The 16,496-nt window shown below is 38.5% G+C and overlaps 1 protein-coding gene across 1 annotated transcript in view; it reads right to left on the bottom strand.

The window, feature by feature from the left end:
- Positions 1-16,496, bottom strand: part of birc6 (baculoviral IAP repeat containing 6) — a gene marked incomplete at its 5' end in the record, with an annotated part of 290,465 nt that overhangs the window by 206,853 nt on the left and 67,116 nt on the right. Inside the window, 7 exons of the mRNA XM_069936120.1 lie at positions 342-659; positions 946-1,133; positions 1,507-1,641; positions 3,719-3,852; positions 4,766-4,913; positions 7,278-7,375; positions 7,525-7,656. Coding sequence (XP_069792221.1) covers positions 342-659; positions 946-1,133; positions 1,507-1,641; positions 3,719-3,852; positions 4,766-4,913; positions 7,278-7,375; positions 7,525-7,656 — 1,153 coding nt within the window. The remainder of the gene's footprint in view (positions 1-341; positions 660-945; positions 1,134-1,506; positions 1,642-3,718; positions 3,853-4,765; positions 4,914-7,277; positions 7,376-7,524; positions 7,657-16,496) is intronic.

A 16,496-nucleotide genomic window follows, 5' to 3' on the forward strand; every position in this document is an offset into this window, starting at 1 on the left:
TTATCTCAAGCACAAGGTATCAAGACACAAGCAATAACAAATTGATCTTGAAAAAGTACACATTCAGAGTTTAACCCGATTAGCATTCTAGACAAATCTAATCATTTTAGCAAAAGCAAACTTCAAGCTTTATTTATGCTACACTTCATCCCCCACACCAATTTTTGAAAGCTTTGTTTGCATTGTCGAAAGTTGATTAAATTGATGGCAGATAGGAGGTCTTTCAAAAAAGTCAACTGGAATTGTACCTATTCATCTTGAATCAAATTTTTACGCCCAATTCATGTTTTAATATGCACTTCCCTTTTAAAAACAAATTTGTGTGATATCCCCAAACGTACCGTTTTGGATTTGTTGGCATTTTTTGAATGAATGGCCACAGTGACTGGATGAGGGTCAATGACTGAGCCAGGGAAGAGTTGCGCTAACTCTGCACCGATTGCTACAGAGACTGCCTCATTGGGTGGTGTTAATGGAGGAGTCATGAACAGTGGCGTTGTTTTTGGAGTGGGAGGAATGACATCAGCAGGGTGTATAAAAAAGCCAGGTGCTGTGGAGGCACTAGAAGGCACCGAATTGTGAATAGGTCCGACTCCAGGTGTTGCCGCTGCTACCGCCGCTGCCGTAGTCTGATGCAACTTGGCTTCCAGCTTGGCTTTCTGTCATATTTAAAGAAAGAGTAGTCTATTAAAGTACTTTGTTAAAGGAAAATGAAATTAAATTTTAGGATCCAAGCTTGTGTGAAGCAACAACCCATGTCATTTAACTATGCTAAAACTGGATTTTCTCATGAATAACACACAGAACTAAATGGTCATTATTCCTTTGAAAATCAAAACCTGCTTGGCTTATCATGGGTCTTGAATACAATGGTAAAATCTGGGCTAAGTTTTAATCACGGTTTAAGTCACTGAAAAGAAATGGTATGAAAAGTTCACTCCCCACCTGCTGCTGAAGTTTTAGTAATTGCTGTTGTTTCTCCTGCAGAACCTGCAGCTGTTGTTCTGCTGAAGCCATAGCATGGGAGAGGGACTGAAGGGCTACTTGAGCTGCTGAACTCAGGGCAGTTGAGGCTTCTCCCACGGTACCAGCGGTAAGCCCACCCACTACTCCTGTAAGGCCAAAGCCAGTCACTGTTCAGAGGAAAGCAGAAATGCTCACGATACAAGTTAAAATAAAGCAATGACTCAACTCTGATGTGCAAGATAGATCGTACTCTTAACGTGAACGTCATATAAGCAGCTTAAACTCCTACAGAACTTCTGACTGAAAAAAGAGATGGTGCTAGTGAAATGCACCGCGACTTGATCACAGAATATAAAACAATTCAATTCTCTTATCGACATGAGCAAGTAACTTCCAAAAACATTTACAAATGAAGAGATTTTGCGACTTTTGGTGGCACACAACATGTTGGTTGCGAATGCTACATGCAATTAGGCACTGAAGAAGAGAGATTTAATATCAAAATAACTATTCTCCTCCAGTTACGATGCATAAACTTACTTGTATCATCTCTCTCTACCCTTGTACCATCACTGGTCGAAATGCAACTGAAGTGGAGTGGCTCCACTTCCAAAAGTCCAGTTAGAGCTGTAAAACTGCCCTCTGCTGCACCACAACTGCTCATCTTTCCATTCCCTGCAACAACAAAAATACGCAAAATTATGAAAAAGATTCTGAGATGGACATCTTTAGGTTTTTAATTTAGAATTTAATTTTTTGAATAATATCCACAAAATTATCTCCTAACATTGGACAGTGATGACCACCTCTGGAAATAATTGCTACTGTACAATTGGTGGAAATGCAAAAAGCTTCTGAGATGGACATCTGTTAGGTTTTTAATTTAGAATTTAATTTTTTGAATAATATCCACAAAATTATCTCCTAACATTGGACAGCGATGACCACCTCTGGAAATAATTTCTACTGTACAATTGGTGGAAATGCAAAAACAACCCAGATTGTCACCAGATGGGAATACATTCTTGCATGACCACCACACGTTTGAGAGGTTTTTGTTTTGAGTTTTGTCTGTATTATTCGGATAGTAAAATCACCTTCATTATAGTTTGGCAGGGTTTTGTCACATCAACGAAAACAAGAAAGAGAGGAGGTTATGGGTGAAGGGAGAAAGGTGAAATGTTTAATGGGAACATCTTCACTCAGAGGGGTGGTGAGCATGTGGAATGAGTTGTCAGTGGAGGCGGTGGGATGAATGTTTGATTTTATCACTAAAGAGATTAGAGAGAGGTACATGGATGGGAGGGATATGGAAGGCTATGGCCCAGGTCCATGGGATTCAGCTGAATCAATAGCTTGGCAGGGCATGTTTCTGTGCTGTAGTGTTCTATGATTCTAACTCCTACTGTGTGTTTAACACGAAGACTCAACTTGCCATACAGCTACAGAGATTGTGGAGAGGTTGAGCAAGGGTTGATTTGAGAAATGTATGTAATCCAGAAGTACAAAAACTACCTGAAACCATCTCCAAAAGGTTGTTCTTCATCATGGACAAATCAACATATATGGGATTGGTGACACACAGGACGCTGCAGATGCTGGAATCTGAAACACAATCTGGTGGAGGATCTCAGCGGCAGCACGGGGGGAAAATGGTGGAAGTTCAGCCAAAACTCTTCATCGAAACTGAGGAAACTATGCACCACAGCAGCATAAAGAGAATAGGATGGAAGTGGTCATTCCTGAAGAAGGGCTCAGGCCTGAAATTATGACTGCTTTTCACTTTCTGTGCATGCTGTGAGACTTGCTGAGCTGCTCAAGTAATTTTGTGTTTGTCTCTAGGAAACAGCATCTGAAGATCTTCTTGTTTAGCCCTGAATTTTGTATTTGAATAGATCTTCATAATTGTCCTTAAGGCACTTTGGAGAAAAATTAAAACTACCATATTTTAATGTGCAGAAAATCATAAATTGTGTAAAAATATTTTTATATAATGCGTGCACAGCATATAACACACAGGTGTAGTATTCTAAATTCAGACTGGCAAAAAAAATCAATTTGCATTTAAATGGGACATGAGACAAAGCACATACCAGTATCTGCCACAGCTAATCTCCCACAATTAACACCCAATCCCCCAAAGGTGTCAATCGCCCTTTATATAGATGATATTCTGCTCAACACATTAACAAGCTAGGGAGAGGAATTAATTAAATAGATCGAAAAGAGTTGAGCAGGATTTTAATTTTAATATTGTCTCAAATCTCCTCCTTCAGGGATGGCTCTGGGCAATTAACACATTGATAAGGTGCAGTGCCCTGGCCAGAATGTCCTATTTATAATACCATGGCATTCAGAACAAAGAGATATTCCCAAGATCAAAATTTCCCAAGCCTGCTATAAATTGTGCCATTCGTTCATTGCCGCTATTACATTCTCATGTTTGCTATAATATTCCCACGCTCGCTCTAAATTGCGTCTTTCCCACGGCCGCTATAAATGGTGCCCATTCCATCAATGTCGCTATTATATCCTCATTCTTGCTATAATATTCCCACACTCGCTATAAATTGCCGGCGCGTCTTTCCCACGGCCGCTATTACGGGGGGCGGGGGGGGGGGACCTGATTTGTAAAAATATGCCTATAAATGCATGCATTACAAATATAGTAATCCACATGTTGATTCCAATGGAAATGCTTTGCCTGCAAAGAGCATTTATAGGCTTTATAAACATGCATTCATCCACTCACCTGATAAGACGTCAGAAAGATCTATTTCATCAGATTGTACACCCACGCTGCTATTATAAGCATTTTTGCAGGATGAACCACACATTTCTAAATCGAACAGAACGGGATCAAAGGGCGAGCTATATAGACCATACCTAAAATTTAAAAACATTTCAAATATAAGAACTGGATACCAAGGTAAAAGGGAAAATACATTAAAATCAGTAGCTAGCATATTCATGTCACCTCCACAGCCACTTAAGCTTCAAAATGATGTTTAATACTTTTACATAATTAAAATAACATGTGCCTTCTTTTAATTCATCAATAAAACAATCTTGTTTAAAAGCTTTCCCTTCATGATTTTTATCCTACACGAAAACTTATGGAAAAAGGCCCCTTCTGCTAACAATAACATTCTGTAAAATCATGGCTGACCTTTTATAAGAGGTTAACTGCCCTTGAAGTTGTCTCAATAACACCAGGGTAAAAGCAGAAGATAACTTTTGTTTAATTATTCTGTCTTCTCATTCCCAAGCCCTGCCTGATGATTCCCACCTTAAAAGGGAATATAAATCAAAATGCAAATGTACAATTCACCTCCCAAACAACCTGATCAAAGTTTGCAGGCCTTACTGGATGAAATGGGTATAAAAACTTGAAAGAAACCAGAGGACAACCAAATGGTGGAGGAGACATCCAACTGAATCAGTTTGCCATAATTAGCATTTATCCAAACAATTAAAATGCAGGAATGTATTAGATCAACAGCCTTAACAGCTTATATGTGGCATTAGCAAATCTCTCCATTTGTTTCAAAACTTGTTAAAGCATAATACTATGCAAATAAAAACATTTACGCCAAATGTTTTTAAATAAATTCACTGACTTTAAATTTTAGTTCCTTCCAAATAGAAAAAAGGTGTGTTTGAAACTAGCCTTGTATATATAATCTTCTTATATTTTCTCCAGCATCAACATTTTATCAATTTTCAACAATAATGGAATCTTTAATGTTAACATCAGTTAAAAAGCCCTATTTTTGTTTTGCAGTATCTTTATGTTTACCTAGTTTGCAGTAAAGCTTCAAGAGGTGTGAGCCGGTCTTGCAGTTGTTTGGAAACAGCAGTGAGAAGAGATGCACAAACTGAACTACATCCCGCCAGATCTTCATCTTTAACATAGTTCAGCAGAACAAAGTACCAGAACACAGAACCTGTACCCAGACAACAAATGCAGTTATTTCACTTTTATAATGAGCACAAATGCTATTGTTTTTTTCAAAAAGTAATGTCAAATACTTCCCCTACGTTTCTTTTTAAAATATTTTATTGCTTTTTAGTAATATTAAATTTGTACAATTCTGGAATGTGCTACAGAAAAAAAGATAAAGCACTGTGAAAATAATCATACATACGAATTCCCAAAGCACAGCCATAATAATAATGAATGGACAAAGTAAATTTAAATTTTTCATACCCCTGACCCTAAACAAGGTTTAAAGTTGATGTTAAAGAAACAAAGTAGTTCACTCTGAAGTGGGACAACGAAGTGCCAAAATTCTATATATTAATAACACTTGTATTTGGGAAAAGTTTTGGCCGTCATGTGACAGCACTGCCCCCTACCTAGTCAGAGGACACACCAGCTACCAATCAAGGTTTGGTTCTGCCCAACCCATTAGTGAACACCTTGCTGTTTGACTCATGTAAATTACCTGGACTGGATTCTCCAGCCTGTCTATGCTTGGCCTTGCGCCACTGGCTGTTGTAATTGGATTAATCCTCCTGGCATCAAGCTATTGGACCCTGCTAACAACCTGGGCTGGATCTTCCAGCAATATAAAGGTACCATGTGTTGTTTGTTTTCTCTCTTTTTCCCATCTTGGGACTACCCTGCTTCACTCCAGCCCTAGAAATGTGGTAGGGTGTTGGAGAAACTGTTGGTAAGATGTGTACTGTTAAAAGGGTTGGGAATGTTTAATTAGTGTCCCTTGTAGCATAGAGCCATGTCTGCACTGTCAAGGGGTGGTGGGGCATTATAGAGATTTTTCATAGACCACTCTACGTACCAGTTCATTGTATGTGTGTGTATATTTTGATCCCACGCTATTTTCCCCACGTTTGTTATCAATTGTCCTCTAATTTGTGTGTGTGTAGTATTAAAACCATTTTCCACACTTGCCTTCTGTAAATAAAATCCTTCCCCACCAAAACTGTGTCCCCTACCAAAACTTGCCTTTGAGACCTATCAAACCTGTTTCCTCAATCACAGCAACACTGAACAGTCCCCATAACATCTGGAATCTAATGTTTCAATCATTAATTGCTTATCTAATTTCGTAATAGAGTTGACCGTCTTACTTTGGTAGAAATGGAATTAAATTCCATCAAAAATGTTTCTATCTTGGCACTTCTCAGGACCTCTCTTTCTTTTCTTTCATATAAATTAATTGATACTTGATATTTACAAATCAGGTACTTTATTCAATCTCAGATCCCCAATTTTCCTAGAGTTCCTGAGGAGAATATTCTTGATAGGTTTTTTGGATTACAACCTTCTCGTAAAGAAGAACTTATCTCTGACAAGTTGACTGGTCTAAGACATGCCTGGGAGCAAGATTTGAACCTTTTGCTGTCCGTTAAGGTTTGAGACTCTATTTTCAAACTGATTAACACTACATCTCTGTGTGATCGCCATTGCCTGCTGCAATTCAAAGTTATACACAGGGCCCAAATGTTTAAACTCAAAATTTTCTCATTTTTACTCAGATATCCTCGTTGTGATGAATGCAAAATAGGTGATACTTTTTTAATCCATACCTGCTGGATGTTCCCCACTTTGGAAAAATATTGGAGAGAAGTTTTTCAAACATTATAGGTGAGTCTCAATTTAAAATTAGAACCAAATCCCTTAGATGCTCTTTTGGAACTCTTGGAGAAGACAATGTTTTAGAACTCCAATTAGATGTCACATTTTATCCTTTACTTTGTTACTGGCCAGGTGTGCTATTTTGATTAAGTGGAAAGATAATACCCCACCTATTCATGCACAATGACCAAGGGATCCAATACCCTGTTTAAATTTGGAAAAAAACTAGATACACAATACTTCCCCTAATTAAATAAAACACAAATATTGGCACAGACTGGTTACATTTCTATACCATTTTACTATATTAGATATATTTTCTTAGAATCTGACCACATTTAACCAATTGAGTCCTGGATCATTTTAATCTACACTGAGCAATTTAATCATCACTCAGTGGCAATCCTTAAGCTATGTTTCATAGTTAAGCTAAAAATAGAGGCTTAAAAGGTTTGTTTAAAAAGGTTACGGAGACATTAAATTTATAATTTCTTGTTTGAAGATATGTAATGTAATAGGTTTAATGTTGCCTGGTATCAAAAGTTCAGAATCAGAATTTATCATCATGAACACATCACAAAATTCATTATTTTAAATTAAAAAGCAAAGCAGGAAATAATAAAATCATAAGGATGACCTGAATTTTTTGCTTTTTATTTTAAAAAAAGACACCTTTCATTCTCTTGATAATATTTAAAACTTGACATACCTCCAGTTGCTGCTGCAGGCAAATAAGGCAAATTATCAAGTAAAGCTTTTAAAAGAGCTCCTCCAAATCCGAGCTGGCTTGGATCTGCTTTTCCATTACTAAAAGGAATGAAATGAGTCATAAATGCGATGCAAAAATGTATTGAGAAAATATTTCCCATTTAACATCTATTCATTACACTTAAAACAATACTTAAACATAGTTTTCAGGTCTTGTTTTTGGAAACTGAAATTATTTTTCATCTGACCTTATACAAAGTGCAAGGAACCGGGCACACTTGTGAGCTATACTTCGACCAGCCTCAAAGAAGCAAACTCGCACAATTCCAAAAAGTCGTTTCTTGGTTTTTGAGTGTAGACTTTCTTTGCCGTCTCTGAAACTGTATTTGAAAAGTAATAGAATATAAAATGTTTCATTTCACACACATGGCTCCACAGATTTGCATTATTTGACATATGATGTTCTTTTTAAAAACAAGATTTCCCAAGGCTTTGAAAGAGATGGCAATGGAAACAGTAGGTCCTTTCAAACTGCCACGTACAATGGGCAATTTCCACGGCTAGTGATCCAGGCACATGGCTATTTGAAAGGGTCCAACCTGGTCAATCCGGTCACAGTCCAACAGTGGTGATCAGACCACCCAGTAAAACTTACCTGGGTGTCCTCCTCCAGCAATTTGAAAAGGGAAATGGCTGACCTGGTGTCAGTGCTGGGTGAACTGCTACTGCTGTGATTGGGGGTGGAAGGGAGGAGGAGAATGGCCATTACTACAATCCGTGGTGGGGGGAGGGGGGGGAAAAGAGGGAGAAGAAGAGACAACTGCCACGATCGTGGCGAGGGGTGGGGGAGAGAGGCTGATGACATCACCCGGGGGTGGGGGAGGAAGAGGCCACTGCTGCGACAGCTCAATGTGGGACTACGAACCGGAGCGGTGTTTGCGGCAGCTACTGCTCCCACCCCATTCGCAGCAGCTTACCATGACAATGGTTTTTATAAGGGCTTCTTTCAGGGTGGTAGTTAAAACTGGAGATGTAACAAAACTGTGAATTTACTAAAAGTAGTTCCGTATTTGGATCACAGGGTTTCAGGGTGTCAGAAGCAAAGCTGAAACAGTTTTGATAATGTTATTAACCAATGCTCCAGGAATACACAATTGCATGGTACATGTTGGGCAACTACTAGCTTTGGTTCTTGAATCCTGAAAAGAACCAAGTTTTCTTAAGCTGTTTCTGCATTGAGATTGCATCAGAAGGTCAAGATGCAAAATTACAGGATGGTATGGATAAATAAGGTTGGGATAGTGTTGGAATCTAGGGGTTAAAACATTATGAAAGAAATGATTAGTTAATAAGTTTATATTTACTGCATGGTTCAGGGGAAAAGAGGAATGTGATTAAGTGGCAATCACAGCATGGAGCAAAGTTGGCTGAGCAAAGTTGTCTGTTCCCAAAATACAGGGAGAGGAAATGCATAAAACGATTTAGGAGGAATGCTCAAATTGAAGGAGGTGGTGAGTAGTACAGGAGACACAGGCCAGACCAGAACAAAGAATGGCCTGCAAGAAACAAAGGGAATGGAAAACCAGTCTAGGAGGAAGATTAAGGCATGAGGAGGTGTTAAAGAGAACAGCAGAAATTGGCCAGACAGGAACAGAATGGTGATTAGAAATATCTGGGGATGAATTAATTTCTGATCAAAACAACAGGATAGTCTGGCCTGGAGGATTAAGATGGGAGCGCTACACCCCAGATATCTGCAAAACAGGAGATGACTTGTGATAACCCTTATGCAAAAAAATCTAGCAAAGGAAGCCAACTTTTGTTCTGTATGATAATGAAATCTAGCAAAGGAAGCCAACTTTTGTTCTGTATGATAAGGTTGATCTATATAAACTGAGCCAACTGGACAATAGGGGTCAGTCTTGGGGAATAGCTCACTGTGCAGGTGACCTATGAACTAACGATAAACCCAGAGCTCTGTTAAGTTTTATTCTTGTGCTGTGTAATAAATTGACTGTTGTACCGAATACCTTCTCCTATCACTTCATTCAAAGAACACGCTGGACTCAGACCACACATAGACTAAATTAAGAGTAAGGTAAAGCCAGAGTCCGACAATTTGGTGACCCCAACGTGATGAAGATGGAGAAGTGACGGAAGAAAAAGATACGAAACACCAGTCGATTGTGGTGTGGTGATAACAACAAGTGGCCATTCAACAAAGGGAGGTAAGCAGACGCCTGTTTAAACGAAGTTCTGCTATTGGCAACGATAAAATTGTGTGTTGTCACTACTCTGCAAAAGCCCTAGTTAAAGCCAAAGAATAAAGCTTCAGGGGTTAGAGTCCCCTGCAAGAAAAGGGGGTTAGAGTCCCCCTAGTAGAACGGGGTTAGAGTCCCCTCGTAGCGATGTCGAGATATAGGTTTAGACACTTGGCCAAATAGAATAAGGTGTATTGTGCTATAGTTATTTGTTTCTATAGTGTATAATAAGTATCTGTTTAAGAATCGTGTAGTGTATCATAATAGTTTATAATAAGTATTTGTTTAAGGATTGTGTACAGTGTGCCGCTGGTAATAACGTGGGAAGGGTCAAAGTAGATTACACGGTGGCAAAATCCTACCGGGGAGAGACCCAGTGAAGTACGAAGTCTAAAGGGTTAAAAATCGGAACATAAGATGGAAGGAGTAATTAGGGATGTAGGGCAAGAGTTCGGGAAAGACAGATGGGTTCCCCCAGCTTTAAACCGACAGTGGGGAAAAAACAAGGAATCAATTACTGGGAGGATTACCGAAGGGAGAGGAGGTACAGGCTATGGCACGGTACGAACAGATATGGAAAGAGCTGCAGAGTCAGGGGAAGGGACCACGAGGGTTTGAAAAAATCCGGCTGGTAATGTACTTAGTTGAAGCAGAGAGGGAAGCGGCCAAGGAGGTACAGGAACATGAGGCAAAGGGACAAGGATCTATATGGAATAGAAGAAGGCTTAAACAGCAGAAAGAAGCGAAGGAACAGAGAAGGGCAGATTTACACAATATGACATTGGCTTGTATGGCTGTGGAAGCGAACCTTCAACATGATATTAAAAAGGGATCCCATATTACAAAGGAGAAAACGGGGGAGGTTAAGCCGTCAGCCCCGCTATATCCAAAGTTACCAGAGACATTGCCACCACCTTATCCTATTCCCCAGATGCCAACGATGCAGATAAGTGAGGGAATAGTGAATGTCACTGAGTTAACAGGTCCAGAACTACATGAGGCGAAGGAGAGACTTAAGAGAGTTGCGCAGGAGAGAGTGGAGGCAACAAAGGAATGGGTGCACGAAATACAGAACGATACATGTGCAGTAAGGGAAAAGAGTGGGTGCTTGGGAAAAACAGATGAGAGAGAGCTGGGACAAGAAGAGGAGAATAGGAAGGGAAATGACCCAGCGAGTGTCAGATGGGAGCGGGAGAGAGAGCAGAACGAGGAAACTGAAATAGCTAGTGTGAGTGTTGAGAGTGAAGAGGAGGAACAGCCAGTCACGATCAGGGGAAGCATGATCACACACAGAAGACAGGGTCAGGAGAACCCTCGCTCCCCTTTGGGATATGCGTTGCGGGACAGGGAGAAAGTACGGCTTCCAGAAAGGTATAGACAAATGCCGCTAATTTATAAGGGTCCGCAAATTGGGGAAAATTGTCGGACTCTGGCTTTACCTTACTCTTAATTTAGTCATTTGTTTCCTCATTCTCCTTTTCTTGCAGTTTAATATACATATTTGTTATAAATCTTTTGATTATCATTGTATCTGTAATCACATATTCAAGGTTACTTGCCTCTGGCAAACTCAAACTGCTTCCTAATTTATCCTTCAAGTAGGATCTCAATTGGTAATATGCCAGCGCTGTATCTTGAGTTATATTGGGTCCTCTACCGGCACCACCTACGGCTCCTAGAACGCTTCCACCAGCGTTGTCTCCGCTCCATCCTCAACATCCATTGGAGCGCTCACACCCCTAACGTCGAGGTACTCGAGATGGCAGAGGTCGACAGCATCGAGTCCACGCTGCTGAAGATCCAGCTGCGCTGGATGGGTCACGTCTCCAGAATGGAGGACCATCGCCTTCCCAAGATCGTATTATATGGCGAGCTCTCCACTGGCCACCGTGACAGAGGTGCACCAAAGAAAAGGTACAAGGACTGCCTAAAGAAATCTCTTGGTGCCTGCCACATTGACCACCGCCAGTGGGCTGATAACGCCTCAAACCGTGCATCTTGGCGCCTCACAGTTTGGCGGGCAGCAGCCTCCTTTGAAGAAGACCGCAGAGCCCACCTCACTGACAAAAGGCAAAGGAGGAAAAACCCAACACCCAACCCCAACCAACCAATTTTCCCTTGCAACCGCTGCAATCGTGTCTGCCTGTCCCGCATCGGACTGGTCAGCCACAAACGAGCCTGCAGCTGACGTGGACTTTTTTACCCCCTCCATAAATCTTCGTCCGCGAAGCCAAGCCAAAGAAAGAAAGATCTTGAGTTATATTGTACTTATCTTTCATTTGTTCAAAGGATAAGAATCTATTTCCTGAAAAACAATTTTCTATTCTTTTAATCCCTTTTTTTTCCCATTCTCTAAAGGAAAGGTTATCTATTGTAAAAGGGAGTAACTTGTTTTGCGTCAATATTAGTTTTGGTAATTGATAATTTGTTTTATTTCTTTCTAATGAATCTTCTTCCAAATACTGAGGAGATGACGTAATACTGGAGAACTTCTATGTTGTACCAATTTTTCATCCCATTTATATAATATGTGTTCAGGTATCTTTTCCCCTATTTTATCTAATTCTAATCTCGTCCAATCTGGCTTTTCCCTTGTTTGATAAAAATCTGATAGGTATCTTAATTGTGCGGCTCTATAATAATTTTTAAAGTTTGGCAGTTGTAAGCCTCCTTGTTTATACCATTCTGTTAATTTATCTAGTGCTATCCTCGGTTTCCCCCCTCTCCATAAAAATTTTCTTATTATTTTCTTTAACTCCTTGAAGAATTTCTCTGTCAATTGTATTGGCAATGCCTGAAATAAGTATAATATCCTTGGAAAAATTTTCATTTTAATACAGTTTATCCTTCCTATTAGTGTTAGTGGTAAATCTTTCCAATGCTCTAAATCGTCCTGTAATTTTTTCATTAGTGGATAATAATTGAGTTTATATAGTTGGCCTAGATTTTTGTTTATTTGTACACCTAGGTATCTTATTGCTTGCATTTGCCATCTAAATGGTGATTCCTTCTTAAATTTTGAGAAATCCGCATTATTCATAAGCATTGCTTCACTTTTATTTACGTTTATCTTGTAACCCGACACTTCTCCATATTCCTTCAATTTCTTATATAATTCTTTTATTGATAGTTCTGGTTCTGTTAAGTACACTATAACATCATCCGCAAATAGACTGATTTTATATTCCTTGTCTTTTATTTTTATTCCTTTTATATTATTATCTATTCTTATCAATTCTGCTAGTGGTTCTATAGCTAACGCAAACAATAAAGGTGATAGTGGGCATCCCTGCCGTGTTGACCTACTTAAGTTAAATTGCTTTGATACATGTCCATTTACTGTCACTTTCGCTAACGGTCCCTTATATAATGCTTTAATCCAATTAATATACTTCTCCGGTAAACTGAATTTTTGCAATACTTTGAACAAATAATTCCATTCTACTCTGTCAAAGGCCTTCTCTGCGTCTAAAGCAACTGCTACTGTAGGTGCTTTATTTCCTTCTACTGCATGAATTAAGTTAATAAATTTACAAATATTGTCTGTTGTGCGTCTTTTTTTGATAAATCCAGTTTGGTCTAAATTTACCATTTTCGGTACATGCTCTGCTAATCTGTTTGTTAATAGTTTAGCTATTATCTTATAATCTGTGTTAAGTAAAGATATTGGTCTATATGACGCTGGTGAGAATGGATCTTTCCCTTGCTTTAGTATTACTGTAATTATTGCTGTTTTACATGCATCTGGTAAGCTTTGTGTTTCATCAATCTGGTTGATTACTTCCAGGAGGGGCGGAATTAATAAGTCTTTAAATGTTTTGTAGAATTCTATTGGGAATCCATCCTCTCCTGGTGTTTTATTATTTGGTAATTTTTTTATTATCTCTTGTATTTCTACTATTCCAAATGGCTCTGTTAATTTATTTTGTTCCTCTATTTGTAGTTTTGGTAGTTCAATTTTAGTCAGAAATTCATCTATTTTCCCTTCTTTCCCTTCATTTTCAGTTCGGTATAATTGTTCATAGAATTCTCTAAAGTTTTCCTTAATTTCTTTTGGATTATATGTAATTTGTTTGTCTTTTTTCCTTGATGCCAATACCATTTTCTTAGCTTGTTCTGTCTTAAGCTGCCATGCTAGAATTTTGTGCGTTTTTTTTCCCCTAGTTCATAATATTTCTGTTTTGTCTTCATTATATTCTTCTCTACCTTATATGTTTGTAGTGTTTCATATTTTATTTTTTTATCTGCCAATTCTCTTCTTTTAGTTGTATCTTCCTTCATTGCTAATTCTTTTTCTATATTTACTATTTCCCTTTCCAACTGCTCTGTTTCCTGATTATAGTCCTTCTTCATCTTGGTTACATAACTTATTATTTGCCCTCTAATGAATGCTTTCATTGCATCCCATAGTATAAACTTATCTTCCAAGGATTCCGTATTTATTTCAAAATACATTTTTATTTGTTTTTCAATAAATTCTCTAAAATCCTGCCTTTTAAGTAACATGGGGTTTAATCTCCATCTATACATTCTTGACCACCGCCAGTGGGCTGATAACGCCTCAAACCGTGCATCTTGGCGCCTCACAGTTTGGCGGGCAGCAACCTCCTTTGAAGAAGACCGCAGAGCCCACCTCACTGACAAAAGGCAAAGGAGGAAAAACCCAACACCCAACCCCAACCAACCAATTTTCCCCTGCAACCGCTGCAATCGTGTCTGCCTGTCCCGCATCGGACTTGTCAGCCACAAACGAGCCTGCAGATGACGTGGACTTTTTACCCCCTCCATAAATCTTCGTCCGCGAAGCCAAGCCAAAGAAGAAGAAGATACATTCTTGGAGGGATGTCCTCTAGCTTTACTGTCAATATTAAGGGTGAATGGTCCAATAGTATTCTAGCTTTATATTCTGTTTTTCTTACTCTACCTTGCATACGAGCTGATAACAAAAATAGGTCTATTCTTGAGTATGTTTTACGTCTAGCCAAGTAATATGAATATTCCTTTTCTTTTGGGTGTTGTTTTCTCCATATATCCAAAAGTTGCATTTCTTCCATTGATTTAATTATATTTTTGGTTACTTTGTTCTTTCTGTTAATTTTTTCCCCAGTTTTATCCATATTTGAATCCAAATTCAGGTTGAAATCCCCTCCTATTAATATGTTCCCTTGCGTATCTGCTACCTTCAAAAAGATATCTTGCATAAACTTTTGATCTTCGTTAGGTGAATATACATTGAGTAGATTCCAAAACTTAGAATATATCTGACATTTTATCATTACATATCTCCCTGCTAGATCTATTATTTCCTCTTCTATTTTAAATGGCACATTTTTACTAATTAATATAGCTACTCCTCTTGCTTTTGAATTATACGATGCTGCTGTTACGTGTCCTACCCAATCTCTCTTTAATTTCTTGTATTCCAATTCAGTTAAGTGTGTTTCTTGCACAAATGCTATATCAATTTTTTTCTTTTTTCAGTAAATTTAGCAGTTTCTTCCTTTTAATTTGGTTATGTATTCCATTAATATTTAAAGTCATATAGTTCAACGTAGCCATTTTATAATTTGTTTATCTTCCCTTTCCGTTTCTCCATCATTACCTTTCCTCCTTATCCATTTCTGTTTTCTTGTTTTAAACCCTTTATAAGACAACATTCCTAAAACATAAAACATTTTCCTTATTCTCCTATTTAAAACTTCTTTAGCCCCAATCTCCCCTTCCCTTCCTGAGTTGTCCTTTATCCCTTGTCGGACAACCACATCTCCCCTCTCCATTTGGATTTGCGAATTCACTCGCAAGCGTCAGCTGATTTTGCAGTGACCGCAACTCCTCCCCACCCAGCCACCCCCAGAAAAGATTTCACTTTTCATATGTAAGAAAGGTCACTCTTTTAGTTCCCTCCTTATTCCCTCTATTCCATTTCCTTCCCTTATTAATTCTTGTCTATACTATCTAAATTTTCCTCTAAATACGGATACATTCATGTATGCACATTATACATATACACACATATACCTCTTTACCCACATACATATAAATCGTGGTCATTTTTACTCTTATTACATGTCTTCATCTCTCTGGTTGTTTTGTAGTTGTTCTGCAAATTTCCTTACTTCCTCTGGATCCGAGAATAGTTTTTTTTTCCCCCCATAAGATCGTTTTCGATGTATTGAACTCCTTTCTCTTCTTCAGGAGTTCAAAACTTATGTGTCTTTTTAGTTCTCAGTCTTTTGTACTCTCATTACACGTCTTCATCCCTCAGTCTATTTTGTAATTGTTCTGCAAATTTTCGTGCTTCCTCTGGATCCGAGAATAGTCTGTTTTGTTGTCCTGGAATAAATATTTTCAATACCGCTGGATGCTTTAGTATAAATTTATACCCTTTCTTCCATAAAATCGCCTTTGCTGTATTGAACTCCTTTCTCTTCCTCAGGAGTTCAAAACTTATATCTGGATAAATGAAGATTTTTTTGCCGTTTGTACTCCAGTGGCTTGTTGCCCTCTCTTACTTTTTCCATTGTCTTCTCCAGTACCTTTTCTCTTGTAGTATATCTTAGGAATTTTACTAAAATAGATCTTGGTTTTTGTTGTGGTTGTGGTTTAAAGGCCAATGCTCTATGTGCCCTTTCTATCTCCATTTCTTGCTGTAGTTCTGGACATCCTAGGATCCTGGGGATCCAATCTTTTATAAACTCTCTCATATTCTTGCCTTCTTCATCTTCTTTAAGGCCCACTATCTTTATGTTATTTCTTCTGTTATAATTTTCCATTATATCTATTTTCTGAGCTAACAGTTCTTGTGTCTCTATAACTTTTTTATTAGATTCCTCTAATTTCTTTTTTAAGTCCTCTACCTCCATTTCTACTGCTGCTTCCCGCTCTTCTATCTTGTCCATTTTCTTTCCCATTTCTGTTAAGGTCATATCTATTTTATTCATTTTCTCTTTTGTGTTGTT

Source organism: Narcine bancroftii, chromosome 4 (genome assembly GCF_036971445.1).
Source record: "Narcine bancroftii isolate sNarBan1 chromosome 4, sNarBan1.hap1, whole genome shotgun sequence".
Classification (NCBI taxonomy): Eukaryota; Metazoa; Chordata; class Chondrichthyes; order Torpediniformes; family Narcinidae; genus Narcine; species Narcine bancroftii.